Source organism: Pongo pygmaeus, chromosome 3 (assembly GCF_028885625.2).
Source record: "Pongo pygmaeus isolate AG05252 chromosome 3, NHGRI_mPonPyg2-v2.0_pri, whole genome shotgun sequence".
Classification (NCBI taxonomy): Eukaryota; Metazoa; Chordata; class Mammalia; order Primates; family Hominidae; genus Pongo; species Pongo pygmaeus.
In genome coordinates, this window is record NC_072376.2 from 60,788,199 (window position 1) to 60,805,318 (window position 17,120).

The 17,120-nt window shown below is 38.7% G+C and overlaps 1 protein-coding gene across 3 annotated transcripts in view; it reads right to left on the reverse strand.

Annotated features, from left to right (window-relative positions):
* The window catches only part of SRP72 (signal recognition particle 72), a 36,705-nt gene that overhangs the window by 17,293 nt on the left and 2,292 nt on the right, over window positions 1–17,120 (reverse strand). For 2 of the 3 annotated variants that reach the window (XM_063664533.1, XM_054484699.2), the window contains exons 2-10: window positions 16,871–16,991; window positions 14,807–14,930; window positions 12,455–12,598; window positions 12,261–12,372; window positions 9,100–9,131; window positions 7,305–7,429; window positions 7,159–7,216; window positions 2,551–2,682; window positions 985–1,113 (exon numbers count right to left, since the gene is read on the reverse strand). In XM_063664533.1, the coding sequence (XP_063520603.1) occupies window positions 985–1,113; window positions 2,551–2,682; window positions 7,159–7,216; window positions 7,305–7,429; window positions 9,100–9,131; window positions 12,261–12,372; window positions 12,455–12,598; window positions 14,807–14,930; window positions 16,871–16,991 (977 nt within the window). The remainder of the gene's footprint in view (window positions 1–984; window positions 1,114–2,550; window positions 2,683–7,158; window positions 7,217–7,304; window positions 7,430–9,099; window positions 9,132–12,260; window positions 12,373–12,454; window positions 12,599–14,806; window positions 14,931–16,870; window positions 16,992–17,120) is intronic. The other variant, XM_063664532.1, reaches the window with a different exon arrangement.

Below are 17,120 nucleotides of genomic sequence, written 5' to 3' on the forward strand. Positions count from 1 at the left end.
TTTGTACATGTTCAGTACAGAGGCAGTCATACATTTCCAACCTCAAAATGTGCTTTTTTTTTCTGAGGCAGAGTCTTGCTCTGTCACCCAGGCTGGAGTGCAGTGGTGCGATCTCGGCTCACTGCAACCTCCACCTGCCAGGTTCAAGTGATTCTCCTGCCTCAGCCTCCCAAATAGCTGGAATTACAGGAATGCGCCCCCATGCCCGGCTAATTTTTTGTATTTTTAGTAGACATGGGGTTTCACCATGTTGGCCAGGCTGGTCTTGAACTCCTGACCTCAGATGATCCGCCTGATTGGGCCTCCCAAAGTGCTGGGATTACTGGGATTACAGACGTAAGCCACTACACCTGGCGACCCCCACAAAATGTTTTTAATCCATGGCTGGTTGAATTCTTGGATGCAAAACTCAAGGATACAAAGGGTCAACTATAATAAAGATTACTAAATAGATTTTTTTTTTTGCTGTGGGGAGAGAAGGGGCGGTGTCTCTTCACTGAGTGTCCCTATTAGGCAATTTTGTCTGTCAGGATGATCCTAATTGTACCTGTCCAACTTTCCAATGTAGTTTATATTCAAGAAATTTAAATATGCAATATAATAGCTGGTTTGAGTTGATAAAAACAAAGTCAGTATCTCTGTAATTGAGGTTCTGGAGTAGAACTCACTGGAGATCAGATTATTGCAAAAGAGGTTAAGTATGTTCTGGAATTATACATGCCTAAACGATCCCCTAACTCAGGCTAAACAGATTTCCAAACAAAACAGCATTCTTTAGCATTTATAACAAATATTTACATTATAGAAATTTATATAAAACAAAGCTGTAACCCAAGAGTTAACTAAAATGACAGTGAAATTTGTGTAGTGGTACATTTCTGATTAGTTTTCCCATTAAATTTACATGCTAGTAGGTTATTACAACGCAATGAAAATGAAACAAAGCTGCAAATGCCTGACACCTCATTCAAGTAATTATTTTACCTGAAGCAGCTCTATTGCTTTTGTGTGCTGCTTTTCACGGCAGAGCTGCGCAGCTTGGATTAACACAGGTAAGAGATGCTCGGGACTTTGGGACTGTAAACTGGCAGATATTTTGCGGCATTGTTCGGCCTAGAAGATATCCAACCCCCACAAGAAAAATAAACTGGTTAATGAAATTAAACACTAAATGACCAGAAAGAAAAGAAACATGGGAAAATCAGTTGAAACAAATATTAACCAAAGAACTGCCTAGGATAAGAGAATCAGTTTACAGTATCTATTCTCAATTTTTTCTTGTAAGAAAATGGTTTCCATTTATTAAATTTAATCTATGAGCTCTATGAGTCTTTAGTAAAGGAGAAATTCTAAACATTCACTTGGATGCCTAAATTCTAGAACTGTTAAAAAAAATCGAACACACCAAGTATAAGCATTTGCTTCAAAAACAACAAAATGCATACGTATTTTTTGCTACATTATTAAGAATAACTTGACTCAGTTCTAAATAATAAAAACATTACTGCCTCTCGGCCGGGCGCGGTGGCTCATGCCTGTAATCCCAGGACTTCGGGAGGCTGAGGCGGGCAGATCACGAGGTCAGGAAATCAAGACCATCCTGGCTAACATGGTGAAACCCCATCTCTACTAAAAATACAAGAAAATTAGCCAGGCGTGGTGCTGGGCGCCTGTAGTCCCAGCTACTAGGGAGGATGAGGCAGGAGAATGGCGTGAACCTGGGAGGCGGAGATTGCAGTGAGCCAAGATGGTGCCACTGCACTCCAGCCTGGGCGACAGAGCAAGACTCCGTCTCAAAAAAAAAAAAAAAAAAAAAAATTACTGCTTCTGTCTCTCCCACTAAAACTTCTGCTCTAAAAGAGTATAAAATTAGAATTAGAATGCTTACTGGAGTTAGAATTGACCTCCTTAACATTTATAACTTGATGTGATTATACACAGCAAAAATGAAAGATGGGTCTTAAATCTATAATCATGGCTAGCATCTTTTATCTTAATTCAGATTAGAAATAAGGTAATGAGAAAGTTATCTCATTTAAAGGTGTGAATACTGTTTTCTTCCCCTTAAAAGGTGTCAACCCTACACCCTTATAAGAAATTGGGCAAATTACTTGTTTAATAAATAAAATCTATGACACATAACATTCTTTCTTTTTTTTTTTTCTTTTTGGAGACAGTCTCTCTCTGTTGCCCAGGCTGGAGTGAAGTGGCACAATCTCAGCTCACTGCAAACAATTCTTGTGCCTCAGTCTCCAGAGCAGCTGGGACTACAGGCATACACCACCATGTGGAGACAGGGTTTCACCATGTTGCTCAGGCTGGTCTCGAACTCTTGAACTCAGGCATTCCGCCCACTTCAACCTCCCAAAGTGCTAGGATTACAGGCGTGAGCCATTGTGCCCAACCAATAATATATATATTTTGAGGAAGGAAAAAAAATATATTTATGAGTTGAAGACAAAATACAAACAAAAACTATAAACAGATTAGACTAATATCCCTATTACTCTTCATATACTATATTACAAAAGGTTTAGCCATGACACCCACCTGGTTTGTGTACATAGCAAGTAAAGCTTTGTTAAATTCTATAGCTTGTAGTTGTTTCTTGGAAAGTTTAAACTCTACTCCTTCCGCATTGGTTAATTTCACTTTCTTCTTGGAGTCAAAGACATTTTGGTCCTAACAAAGAAAAGTTTATCCGCCATTAACAGAATCTCAGATTTCAACTTATTCCTTTTTTTATTAACTTTATATAAATACAGCAGGAGAGCTTGAATCTATCTACCTTATTGGGGTGCCTAATAAGATGCATATAAATTTATCTTGATTCACAGAAGTAATTCAAATCTACTTTTTTTGAATCTCTGCAATTCAAATCTACTTGTGTACATATAGTTACCCCAGAATCTACCCCCACTCCTTTTAGAGCCTTCTCGAAGGAGGCTTCCTAGGTATAACAAGGCTTAACAAGTGAACTGCTTTAAAGAAATGGAGAACAAGATTTTTGTTTTATTTTTCCACTATTAATTGCTTGTTTTGAGCTTTTTGAAGGAAAAAAAGGGACAGCACAAATTGCAGTGTATTAGGACTACAAAAATACCTAACTTGGCAATTTCTACAAGCTATGCCCTCTAGAATTTAGATGATAAATAAAAAGTAACTCACTCCTCTTCAAAATACAGAAATATCTTGGAGATATTTCGGGTTTGGTTCCAGACCACCGCAATAAAGCAAATATTACAATAGAAGGAGTCACAAATTTTTTGGTTTCCCAGTGCATATAAAAGCTATGTTTACACTATATTGTTGTCTATTAAGTGTGCAACAGCATTATGTCTGAAAAAGTACATACCCTTTTTTTTTGAGACGGAGTCTCGCTCTGTCACCCAGGCTGGAGTGCAGTGGCGCAGTCTCAGCTCACTACCAGCTCCGCCTCATGGGTTCACGCCATTCTCCTGCCTCAGTCTCCTGAGTAGCTGGGACTACAGGTGCCCACCACGCCTGGCTAATTTTTTTTTTTTTTTGTATTTTTAGTAGAGATGGGGTTTCACCGTGTTAGCCATGTTAGCCAGGATGGTCTCAATCTCCTGAACTCCTGATTCGCCCACCTAGGCCTCCCAAAGTCCTGGGATTACAGGCGTGAGCCACTGTGCCCAGCCCAGTACATACCTTTATTTAAAAATACTTCAATGTTAAAAAATACTGATACAGAGATATGAAATGGACACATGCTGTTAAAAAAATGATACCACCATGGCCAGGCACAGTGGCTCACGCCTGTAATCCCAGCACTTTGGGAGGCAGAGGTGGGTGGATCACCTGAGGCCAGGAGTTCAGGACCCGCCTGGCCAACATGGTGAAACCCCCGTCTCTACTAAAAATACAAAAATTAGCTGGGTGTGGTGGCACACACTAGTCCCAGCTACTCGGGAAGCTGAGGCAGGAGCACTGCTTGAACCTGGGAGGCTGCAGTGAGCCGAGATCCCACCACTGCACTCCAGCCTGGGCAAGAGAGCGAGACTCCATCTGAAAAAAAAAAAAAAAGAGCCAGCAGACATGCTCAACACAGAGTTGCCACAAACCTTCAATATGTGAAAAACTTACAAAGTGTAATAAAGTAAAGCACAATAAAATGAGGTATGCCTGTAGTGACTCTCTAAGGCAATCATGAAACCTCAGAAACACATCTGTACCACTTTTGAACCCATTTTTTTTTTTTTAGCAGAAAATACTCATGTAACATTATCTACTGCTTTTCCTTTCCTAAAGCCCCTTCTTCTTAACCAAGCATAAAGAAGCTCAATTTCTAAAATTCCCATGTGGGGGCACAGTGTTATCTGCCCAAAGAAAGTCCTATTAAGAATTATTGAAAGTCACATACATCTCCAAAAAAAGGGGAGAAAACTAAGTCACACTGATTGCATCCTGAGAAGCACAAACTGAGCATCTGAGTATCTACTATGTGCACAATATTCTAGCTTTGTAAAACAATGTATTTACTTGCAAATACATGATACCACTGTGCTTTTTTAAACCAGGTCTTCTACCAGTTTAAAGACTAAAAGGAAGCAAAAAAATCTAAAATAAATTCTACTTTTTCTTACTGTGGAGCTCCAAACCAATCTGAAACTATTTTAATGTACAGCAAGAAACTGCCTTTCATATAAATCAATCCTAAAGAAACCATATTTTCTAGCTGGTTCTCTCACGTCACTATTTTAATACTTCAATTAATTGTGCACGTCACTGCCAGACTTTTCTTAAACTTGATTTCCAAGGCCCTGATATAGTTCAATCTAATCTACTTTTTAAACTATCCAGTAAATACATACCCTCTTCTGTTTTCTCACTTTTCCCCTACAAATCATAAATATTTCTTCATATGTACTTTTTTTGTGCTGTTGCTTAACCTTCAAACCATAGTCCTCCTTCAAGGGTCAGCTCAAACTTGCCAAACCAGAGATCCTTCCGTTCACCAAATGTAGTATTAAATATACAGTTATAAAGTATACGGACAAAAAATTTAAACATGAACAATTTTTTTCAACACCAGAGTGAGATTTTAAACTATGTGATGATGCTTTGTATTTTTTATTACCTATTGCATCCAGTACTATTTTGAAAAAGTCAGAAATACCCATTGACTGAAGAAAGTTCAGTGTATAAGTTATGTTCAGACTGAGATATTTAGTATCTCACATGCTCTCTTCCCCTACAATTATGTATGTCAGATAAACAGAATTTGTCCTGGCTGGGTGTGGTGGCTCATGCCTATAATCCCAACACTTTGGGAGGCTGAGGCAGGAGGATCATTGAGATCAGGAGTTTGAGACCAGCCTTCCCAACATGGTGAAACCCCATCTCTACTAAAAATACAAAAATTAGTCGGGTGTGGTGGCACGTGACTGTAGTCCCAGCTACTCGGGTGGCTGAGGCACAAGAATCACTTGAACCCGGGAGGTGGAGGCTGCAGTAAGCCGAGATCGTGCCACTGCACTCCAGCCTGGGCAACAGAGAGAGACTCCATCTCGGGGGAAAAAAAAATTTGTTCTGACAAGCATTTCAAAATTCATAAACATAGGCAGGTATATATTTTTGCCAAGATTCAAAGGCTAGTATCAATGTTTGGCAATCTATACCATACCAATGGCCAACAGCAACCTCCCATGATTACTACCCCTTTTAATGCCATTATCTACATCCAAGGATACACTACATTTCTGCCACAGGAGAGAAGTACCACTAAGTAGTAGAAGGGGAAAGCTTTGAAGTCAGAAACTAGAATCTGAATCCAAGTTTTTCCTCTTATGAAGTAGGCTATGACCTTACACAAATTACTTAACTACTTTTAGTCTCAGATTATACTCCTACAGAGATAAGAACTATCACCTAAAAAGATTATTGAGAGGAAGAAATAAGGTGGTACTTGAAAAATCACATGGTATATCAAGATAAATTGTATGTTCAAATGTTACTTTTCTTACTTTCCACTGACTTGGATTTCAAGTGTGACCTTGAAATGTTTTTCCAGGCTGGGTGTGGTGGCTCACCCCTGGAATCCCAGCAATTTGGGAGGCTGAGGCAGGAAGATTTCTTGAGCCCAGGAGTTTAAAGACCAGCCTGGGCAACATGGCAAGACTCTGTCTCTACAAATTTTTTTTTTTTTTTTTTAATTAGCCGGGCATGGTGGTGTGTGCCTGTGGTCCCAGCTACTTGGGAGGACTGTCTGAGGCTATAGTGAGTCATGTCTGCACCACTGCCCTCCAGCCTGGGTGACAGTCTCAAAAAAAAAAAAAAAAAAAAAAAAAGAAAGAAAAATAAAGCTTTTTCCATTAGAGTGTTCCTGGCTGGGCACGGTGGCTCACGCCTGTAATCCCAGCACTTTGGGAGGCTGAGGTGGGCAGATCACGAGGTCAGGAGATTGAGAACATCCTGGCTAACATGGTGAAACCCCGTCTCTACTAAAAATACAAAAAATTAGACGGGCATGGCGGCAGGCGCCTGTAGTCCCAGCTACTTGGGAGGCTGAGGCAGGAGAATGGCGTGAACACAGGAGGCGGAGGTTGCAGTGCACTACAGCCCGGGTGACAGAGCGAGACTCGGTCTCAAAAAAAACAAAACAAAAAAGAGTGTTCCCAATGGTGGCTAATGACATTAGTACAGTACTCTAAGTTAAGAGTGCTTATATATATATTTACAATATTTTACATGGAATGGGGTATGGGGGAGAAGAAATAGCACCTGTCCATACCCCCTAAAAAAAGAAAACCCGAGAAAAAATTATATAAAGAACACTTTCACATTCAGATTCCATAGATGAAGAAATCATATAAAACATGCATATACTTAAAGTTTAAAAGCCCCAATAATTTATATCTCTTACAAAGAGAGAGTCTCTATACTATTAGATGCTGGGAAAAGGGGAGGATCTTAAAGTCTAGGATCTACTATAGAAAGTTTTATTACTTGAGTATACCTTGCAGCATCATTATCATTAGAAGAGTTAAGTAATACTCTCCATTGTGATTTTGCTACAACTGGATTTTTTTCATCATGTTAAAAAGAACACTTAGCTTATCCTAGAACAAAACTACAACTAGGGTGATGAGCTTTCAGGGTAAAATATAACTATGGAAAGCCACGAATATTCCATACCTTGTTAATGGTAATGATGTTATTTGCAATTACAGCTAGCAATCCCACATCTGTTGGTCTGTGAACAAGAAGCAACAGTCAAAACCAAACAAACCTTTAAAAAGAACCCCATCCCGTATAAAAGATACTTCCTTTTAATAACTCACTTTAGTTTTATTATTTGATTGTAAAGTTGCAAAGCCTCCTCTGTTCGACCCTGAAGCTGCAGAATATAAGCCATCTGACCATGAATGATGGCCAGTTCTGCCTGTGGGTCTTCCTCAGTCCCATCCTAAGAGAAAGAAATATTTTTCCCATATCAATTTTCCAAACTGATCTACATATTTTCCAAATGACCCAAACATTAAAAAGAGATACAATCCTGAAGACATATAATTTCAGAAATTTTCCCTTAGAGTCAGTTCTTTAGAAACAGCCAGCAAGAGAGAAGTGTAAGTGAAAACAGCAAAAAGACTTCAACTTCTAAGAAGTATCTAAAGAAAAAAAAAAAGAAAAGGCAAAAAGATCCTAGAAGAACATGGTAACAAGTTTAGGACTACCATTTATTGATCATTATCATCCTCTAAAGCCCAAGAATTAAAAAACGTAAGTAAAAAACAAGCATGGAAGTATATCTTTTTATAATGATACCCTTAAATTCTGGAAACATAATTTTCTCATAAAAATCACATTTAAAAATGCTTTTCTCTCTATTCTACCATAACTCTACCTCAAAAACTAGAAAATTCCAATTAACACCATACAAAAAAACTTCAAAAGCTGGAACTAATTCTGTACTTTAATCCTATAATTGAACAAATTCTGTAATTAAAGTAGTAGCTCTCTTAACTGATGCTCCAGATTAATCCACATTTCTCCTTTCCTTCTGAAAAGGCTGTACAATGAATACTCAAGACTAGGAGACAACACTCCTTTTAATGACCCAACACTCCTGCTCTCACCTGGTGAGTATCTGCTGACCAGGAGTCAGATATGTTTGTTTCTAAACCCATTATGCAGTTGTGTTTGATGAGGAAATGATAAAACTTAAAAATATTAAAGAGAAGAACTATGGGCTGGGCATGGTGGTTCACGCCTGTAATCTCAGTGCTTTAGGAGGCTGAGGTGGGAGGGTCACTTGAGGCCTGGAGTTTGAGATAAGCCAAACTTGTCAACACAGCAAGACCCCCATCTCTACAAAGAAGAAAATAATTAGCTGGGCATGGTGGTGCTACTCAGGAGGCCGTGGTGAGAGGATTGCTTGAGCCCAGGAGTTTGAGGTTACAGTTACAGTGACCTATGATCATACCACAGCAATCCAGCCTGGGTGAAACAGCAAGATCCTGTCTCAAAAAAAAAAAAAAAAAAAAAAAAAGGGAGAGAGAGAACTATGAATGTGAAAAGAGACATATTTCAATGTAAATCATGTTGAATACTCACAAAGATACGGTAAAGGTAAATTCCTAAAGAAAATTATTCTCTAATTAGTTGTGAGCCAAAAAATGGTAAGAGATTGGTAAAAAACAACAAAAAAAACATAAGGACTCTATAATGAAAGTGCTTACCAACTGTATTTAAGATGCTGTTACACTTAAAAAGAAAAACCAAAAGTGTAAATTGGGTATGTTGAATTATCTCACTACATAAGAAATACATGTGGAACTCCTAGGAGCAGACCAATCCTCAAAGACCTTAGTCCTACATCCTAAAATGGGGGAATAAATTTACATTATATAAATGTATAATCAAGTGCTTAAGGTTATGTCAAAATTTTTTGTATTGTGATTTCTCACTCTAGTAGACTTCATCAAATAACTGATACAAGAGGGTGGTTTCTAGTGTGATTCCTACTTAATCAATCGCCATCTTCTAAAAAAAGTCAATAAACAGTACAATGAAGCCTCAGTAATTTATCATAGTCAGAAGTGTAAAATTTAGGTTTAACAATGATGGAATACTTACAGTGTCTTCAGATAATGAACGGCGGCAAAGATCTACAGGAGAAAAATTGTTTTAAAAGTAGTATTGCTGGGTAAATCCCATTTCTTTCACTATTCCAAAGAGCAAGATCTAAATTCCTAAGCAGAAGATTCCAAGATAATCGTAGTAACAAGCAATTGTGAAATTTACATTAGCATCAAATATACAACATATATGTTATCAGTCTCTTGACTTTCCTAGCTCTTTGGCACTTTTCTTTCATTTGTTGTGTCTATGCTAAAAATATTTGTAAAGTGCATTAAAAAATACAAATGTAGTAAATATTAATTGCAAAAAGTCAATTATAGAAAAGTATAAAAATAAATAATCCTACCACCCAGAGATAAACACTACTAGCATTTCAGTTATTTAGTTTTTTAATTTTTTTTTTGTTTGTTTTTAAAGTTGGGGGTCTCACTCTGTTGCCCAGGCTGGAGCGCAGTGGCTTAATCATAGCTCACTGCAGCCTTGAAATTCTGGGCTCAAGCGACCCTCTCACCTCCGCCTCCCAAGTAGCTGGGACTATAGCTGCGAGCCACCATACCTGGCTTAGTTTTACGTAAACGCACAGCTGCATTTTAAAATGAAAGTGAGACACTGTGCATACTATTTTGAAACCTCCCTTCCCCATTCAATATCCTGTGGATATCTTTCTGTTACAATAAACATAGATCTACATTACTGTATCTTTTTTAATGTTATTGGTTGTGGTGACTGTAATTACTTTGTGATTATGGTAAAACTTAGCCAATCCTTTAATAGTACAGAACTTCATGCTGTTTCTAAATTTCTGTTCTTATGAATGTTCCTTCAATGAACATTCATACAGACACGTACGTAAATTTATCTAATCATTTCCTGAAGTTTCTAGCAGTGAAATTATTGGATCAAAGGGTAGGTAAACTTAAAATCTGCTACACATCACCAAACTGCTCACTGAAAAGTCTGTATTACTCTTACACTCAAACCCACAATGTATGAGAATGTTCTTCATTGGGTATGATCAAGAAATTATAATTCTGCTGGGTGCAGTGGCTCACACTTGTAATCCCAGCACTTCGGGAGGTCAAGGTGGGTGGGTCACTTGAGGTCAGGAAATTATAATTCTTTTTTTTTTTTTTTTTTTTTTTTTTGAGACAGGGTCTCACTCTGTCACCCAAGCTGGAATACAGTGGTATGATTTCAGCTCACTGGAGCCTCAACCTCCTAGGCCCTCCTGGGCCCTGCTGCCTCAGCCACCAGAGTAGCTGGGAATACAGATGTGCACCACCACACTCGGCCACATATATATATATTTTATTTTTTGTAAAAACGAGGGCTTACTATATTACCCAGGCTGGTCTTGAACTGCCAGGCTCAAGCAGTCCTCCTGCCTCGGCCTCCCAAAAGTGCTGGGATTACAGGCGTTAGCCACTGCACTCAGCCAAAAAAATTATAATTCTTAAACAGATTTTTCTTCTCATGATGCTCTAACCTTTGTTCTTATTTTAACTTTCAACATTTAACAGTAAAACTGTGATCTCATTTTAACCCCTAATATTTAACAGTAAAACAGACTTTGTTTCACCTTTTTTTCCACCCCAGTGATCACTGCAGTACCTACATCACTTTTATAGCTTCCAGGGAAAAATGTATGCACAAGCAAAGTCAAAATGTTTCACATGTTAATACCAGACACAGTTCTCTAATAAATTAATTTTTTTCTTAATTAAAAGCTTCAGCTGGGCACAGTGGCTCACGGCTGTAATCCCAGCATTTTAGGAGGCCAAGGCAGGCAGATCACTTGACGACAAGAATTTGAGACTAGCCTGGCCAACATGGCGAAAACCGTCTCTACCGAAAATACAAAAATTAGTTGGGCATTTCTGGCATGCGCCTGTGATCCCGGCTACTTGGGAGGCTGAGGGATGAGAACTGCTTGAACCTGGGAGGCGGAGGGTGAAGTGAGCCAAGTTCTTGCCACTGCATTCCAACCTGGGCGACAGAGCAAGACTGTTCCTCCCCTGCCCGACCCCCAACAAAAAAGCTTCAAAGCATGCAAATATTATATACAGAAACATTACCAAATGGAGTTGAAACGTGCTTGAGGCCGGGCGTGGTGGCTCATGCCTGTAATCCTAGCACTTTGGGAGGCCGAGGCTGGTGGATCATGAGATCAGGAGTTCGAGACCAGCCTGGCCAACACGGTGAAACCCTGTCTCTACTAAAAATACAAAAATTAGCTGGGTGTGGTGGTGGGTGCCTGTAATCCCAGCTACTCAGGAGGTTGAGACAGGAGAATTATTTGAACCTGGGAGGTGGAGGTTGCAGTGAGCTGACATCGCGCCATTGCACTCCAGCCTGGGCAACAGGGCAAGACTCCATCTCAAAAAAAAAAAAAAAAAAAAAGTGCTTGAATGGTGCTATCAATACATAAATGTAGTGTATGTGTTGTATACACATAGGCACACCATGTTATTACTTGAATACCTGTTTAACAACAATAATGGTAACAAATATTTACTGAATGCTTATACTATATGCCATGATGCCATGTATTATTGTGAATGGTTGACATTCATTAACTCACTTAATCTACACATAACATTCACAGTAACTTGTTCAAAACCTGCTCCTCAAAATTCAAACGTTAAGGTCTGGTATGGTTGGAAACAGACTAATAGACTGGCTTAGGGATTAGAAATATAGGCAAGATATGGTCAAAAAGAGAAAGTGCTGGCAATCCCAGCACTTTGAAAGGCCAAGGAGGGTGGATCACTTGAGGCCAGGAGTTCGACGTCAGCCTGGCCAACATGGTGAAACCCCATTTCTACTAAACATACAAAAATTAGCCGGGTGTGGGGGCGCACACCTATAATCCCAGCTACTCGGGAGGCTGAGGCAGGAGAATTGCTTGAACTCGGGAGACAGAGGTTGCAGTGAGCCGAGATCGTGCCATTGCACTCCAGCCTGGGCAACAGGGTAAGATTCTGCCCCACTCCATAAAAAAAAAAAGAGAGAAAGACTACAGGAACTTGGAGAAATTGTCACTGCATCGATAACTTCCATTTAATAATTTCACAGAAGTCAAATGCAATTTTAGAAGATACTCTACAAAGTTATATGCACATTATATTTACAGATAAGTTTAACAAACTTCCAACCTTCAGCTTTTTGTAGGATTTTCATGGCCTGGTTTAGCTGGCCTTGGCCTATCAGTGCACATGCAGTGTTGTAGCACAGCTCATGTGTGCCTTCTTGGAGACCCAAGTTCTCCTGTCAGGGGACAAAATACCAGTTAAATACTAAACATGAATAATACTTCATGACTGTATGGGTACACCACAAGGATACTCACTGGAACCACTTTTTCCCAATTGCTTTGAGCTGCAACAACTGCTGAAAGGTTTGTTTTCCTCTCCTCATCATAATCATCTTGGGAGTTTCGGACGAGATCTCTATATACTGCTAAGCATTCATCATAGCGTTCCAAACGGTATAACTGAATAATAAATAGCAAGTAAAAAATCAGAAACAAATATGGTGTTATGTCTTTAATATCACGCAAACCTTTTTTGGAACCACTAAGTAGGAATCCTAGTTCAGCGTAACGTGAACAATCAACTGTTTATGTTTTACAATTTTTAAATAGTTCCATGTACTAGTCATACTTTCAAATAAATTACTTTTTGAAAATACTTTTAAAATGAATTTTCACTATATTGTGGTTCTGTAGGCAGGACTCAGTTGAGAAAAGTCATTTTCTTTCTTTTCTTTTTCTTTTTTTTTTTGAGATGGAGTTTCGCTCTTGTTGCCTAGACTGGAGAGCAATGGCGCGATCTTGGCTCACTGCAACCTCCACCTCCCTGGTTCAAGAGATTCTCCTGCCTCAGCCTCCCAAGTAGCTGGGATTACAGACGTGCACCACCATGCCTGGCTAATTTTGTATTTTTAGTAGAGACGGGGTTTCTCCATGGTCAGGCTGGTCTCGAACTCCTGACCTCAAGTGATCCACCCACCTCGGCCTCCCAAAGTGCTGGGATTACAGGCGTGAGCCACCGCACCCGACCCAGAAGAGTGATTTTCTTTTTTTTTTTTTTTTGAGATGGAGTCTTGCTCTGTCACCCAGGCTGGAGTGCAGTGGCACGATCTTGGCTCACTGCAAGCTCCGCCTCCCAGGTCCATGCCATTCTCCTGCCTCAGCCTCCCGAGTAGCTGGGACTACAGGTGCCCACCGCCACACCTGGCTAATTTTTTGTATTTTTTAGTAGAAACGGGGTTTCACCGTGTTAGTCAGGATGGTCTTGATCTCCTGACCTCACGATCCACCCGCCTTGGCCTCCCCAAGTGCGAAAAGTGATTTTCTTTACCTTTCTTCTTGAAGTTAGTAAAGTGCCTAAATAGGTTGTGAAAGAACACCTTTCTATAGGTCTAGGTAACCCTGTTACCTAGATCTAAAATTACAATGAAAATATTTTTCCACAACACAAAATGATTACTAAAATAGGAACAAAATTAAATGTTAAGAAAAAGACTTAATGTTTCCTAGGAGTTCGCTATAATCTTCATTTTATCTTTCTCAGAAATCAGCTATCACACAGGTAAGTCTCAAGCAGACACAATAGAATTCCTACCGATTTCATTCAAGTTGTGCTCAAAGAATAACAACTGCCACTCTAGGTCAATTAGTCCATTATGTATGACACAGGTTGATGTCCTTAACCTCAAAATGCTAGAATTTACCCTAAAGTTATCCAGTTTACCTTAAAAGTTTTTTTATAGACCTATAATCCATTAATTTGTCCAAATCTTTCTTCAACTCATTTGTATTATTAAATCCATACTACCTCCTGAGGACAATACATTCAATATAACATTATTTGCCCTAAATTGACATTTAAAAGTCTTTAAGAGGAGGCCAGGTATGGTGGCTTACACCTGTAATCCCAGTACTTTGGGAGGTCAAGGTAGGCAAATCACTTGATGCCGGGAGTTTGAGACGAGCCTAGGCAACATGGCATAACCCCGTCTCTACTAAAAAATATAAAAATTAGCTGGGCGAGTTGGCGCATGCCTGTAATCACAGCTACTTGGGAGGCTGAGGCAGGAGAATCGCTTGAACCTAGGAGTCAGAGGCTGCAGTGAGCCGAGATAGTGCCACTGCACTCCAGCCTGGGCAACAGAGCGAGACTCCATTTAAAAAAAGAAAAACTTTAAGAGGGTTTTGCTAGCTATAATATACACATTTCTGTTCTCTTGTCATTAACAGCCCTATTTTACATTAGGCTTAATTTTATGTCTCAAAATACTTTAAAATATTTTCACAATTTCATGGGCTAGAATCATCTAAATTTTTATCTATCATGACATCCTTAGAGTAAAATATTAGTGAAATAGTATTTCAAATCTGTTTAAATATACAAGCTTAATGTGCTTCATCTTTCTAACTCAAAAGTCAAAATTAAATAGATTAGTTCATTTTCTTTGATTTTCTAATTACCTGAGGAAGTCATTTGTTCATAGCACATTATATATGCAACTGTTTGTATGAAGATCAAGAAGAGGAATTATGTTCAAACCTCAAGGACTGGTTTGGTGGCCAGTTTTGTGGAGCATCAGGATGGGCTGGGTTTCCTCAACCCTGCTCCTTGCTAGAGGTAGTCATGTCACTCAGTATCACTGTCAACATGTATTTAAAAGCAGTAATTACCACTTGTCCATAAAGCTCCTTCAGTTTGTCTGTCTGCTGGTTGGCACTTTCTATTGTCTTCAAGGCATTCTCAATTCTGTTCAGCCTGTACTCACAATATGCCTTTTCAAAGGAGAGAGAGTTACTGAAGGAGGAAAAAAACCAGTATCTGATTATTATCTAAAAATGCAATGCATCCATCATATACAACACCACTCTAAACACTGGATTTAGTCCTGATAACAGATGAGAAAACTGACAAAGGTTAGAGACTTGTCTAAATATCAGATAGCTTGTAAATGTGTATCAATCAAACATATAATTAAGCATATATCAATTTCCCTAGCCTCTCTTTCATGGATATTGTTATTAAAATTATTGGCCTTTTGAAATAAACATTTAAGAAGGAAATCATTAATCTGCTAAATAACTAATTGTCTTAGATACAAAGATAATCTGAAGGATGTTAAATGGGTTGTTTTAGAAGTTTCTTAAATTCATTAACAGAACAATAAGCCATATAATGCTTCTTTAAACTTGTTTAAGAAACAAATGATTAGCAAAGAAACAATAACTAGAAATCTTAAAAGAAGTACCTGTAATCAAACAACTGGTAAACACTACTAACACAGACACACTTAAAAATTCATCTACATTAATGTGATACCTCACTGTTGATGTTTCAACCATAATCCACGAGGAAAAATATTTATCAAAGCAAAGGCTAATGTCCTTTATTTACTTACCTAACAAAAAATTTATTTTTGAGCCAGGTGTGGTGGCTCATGCCTGTAATCCCAGCACTTTGGGAAGCCAAGGTGGGCAGATCACTTGAGGTGAGGAGTTCGAGACCAGCCTGGCCAACACGGCAAAACCCTGTCTCTACTAAAATTACAAAAATTAGCTGGGCGTGGTGGTGCACATCTGTAATCACAGCTACTTGGGAGGCTGAGGCAGGAGAATCGCTTGAACCTGGAAGGTGGAGGTTCCACCAGCCTGGGCGACAGAGCAAGACTCCTCCAAAAAAAAAAAATTATACTTTTATCCAAGACTCATTGACAAAATGTTTTTGAAAATGTCTCTTTTCTCACAAAACAGCCCAAAATCAAGAAACTGAATTTTAGCAAACATATTTAATAGGAGAAAAGCAGCATCGCCTCTATTTCCCTTTTATTTTTAATAAAGTTTACAATTAATTTTTAATCTCTAACACATTTATATGCCTCAAATATAAAAAGAGATACACTAAGAGGCTTTATTCTCACTGCTACCCAAATCTAACCTGTTCCTATTACCTCCTACAAATGACTTTTTTTTTTTTTTTTGAGACGGAGTCTCCCGTCACCCAGGCTGGAGTGCAATGGTGCGATCTCAGCTCACTGGAGCCTCCACCTCCTGGATTCAAGTGATTCTCCTGCCTCAGCCTCCCAAGTAACTGGGAATACAGGTGCACACCACCACACCCAGCTAATTTTTTGTATCTTCAGTAGAGATGGGGTTTCACCATATTGGCTGGTCTGGTCTGAAACCCCTGACCTCGTGATCCGCCCTCTTAGGACTCCCACAAATGACTATTTATTCATTGTTTCTCTTTCTACTGTTTTGCAAATACAGGCAAATGCATATATAAATTTTTATATCCTCCTCCTCTTGTAAAAGGAAGTATAATATATATTGTTCTGCACCTTATAAACCAGTATCACATTAATATGCTTCAAACTTAATTTCAATACATATTTTTTTGGAGCCTAGGTATAATAGTAAAGAAACTTCGACTGAGTTATTCTCGCTACATCCTCCAAGGACTCATAATTATGCCCCACAACTCTCTATGGTTCACCTTAGTGGTTCAAAGGAAACACAGTAGTTAAAAAAAAAAAAAAAACTCTCTAAGGCTGAAAAAAACAGAAGTTACTAGTATTCCTTCCAGTTTCAGAAACATTATTGACAAGCAAAAGGGAAAAAAAAAAGGAAGGAAAAAACGTTAAAAAAAATCAGCAAATAGTTGGGAAAAAAACATGGAAGAGATTATAGCTATAGTAAGTGTTTCTAATAACTGTACAAGCAACTAACTGAATCACTTACTTGGCTAACACTTTGGTGTGAGTATTGATGACATTCAAAGCTTCTTTGAAACTTCCATTCTGGATAAGGCATACCACTTTACAATGCAGGGCAGTTACATCATCTTTGTTGATCTGTAGTACTAGAGAACAATTTTAGAAAAAGTCATTTTTAAATTCATTTCCTTTTCACATTTTTACTAAATCTTCCCACCCTGTCTCTCCAAAAGCTAAATTTCTAATTTTACTGCAACAGAAATAATTGGTCAGAA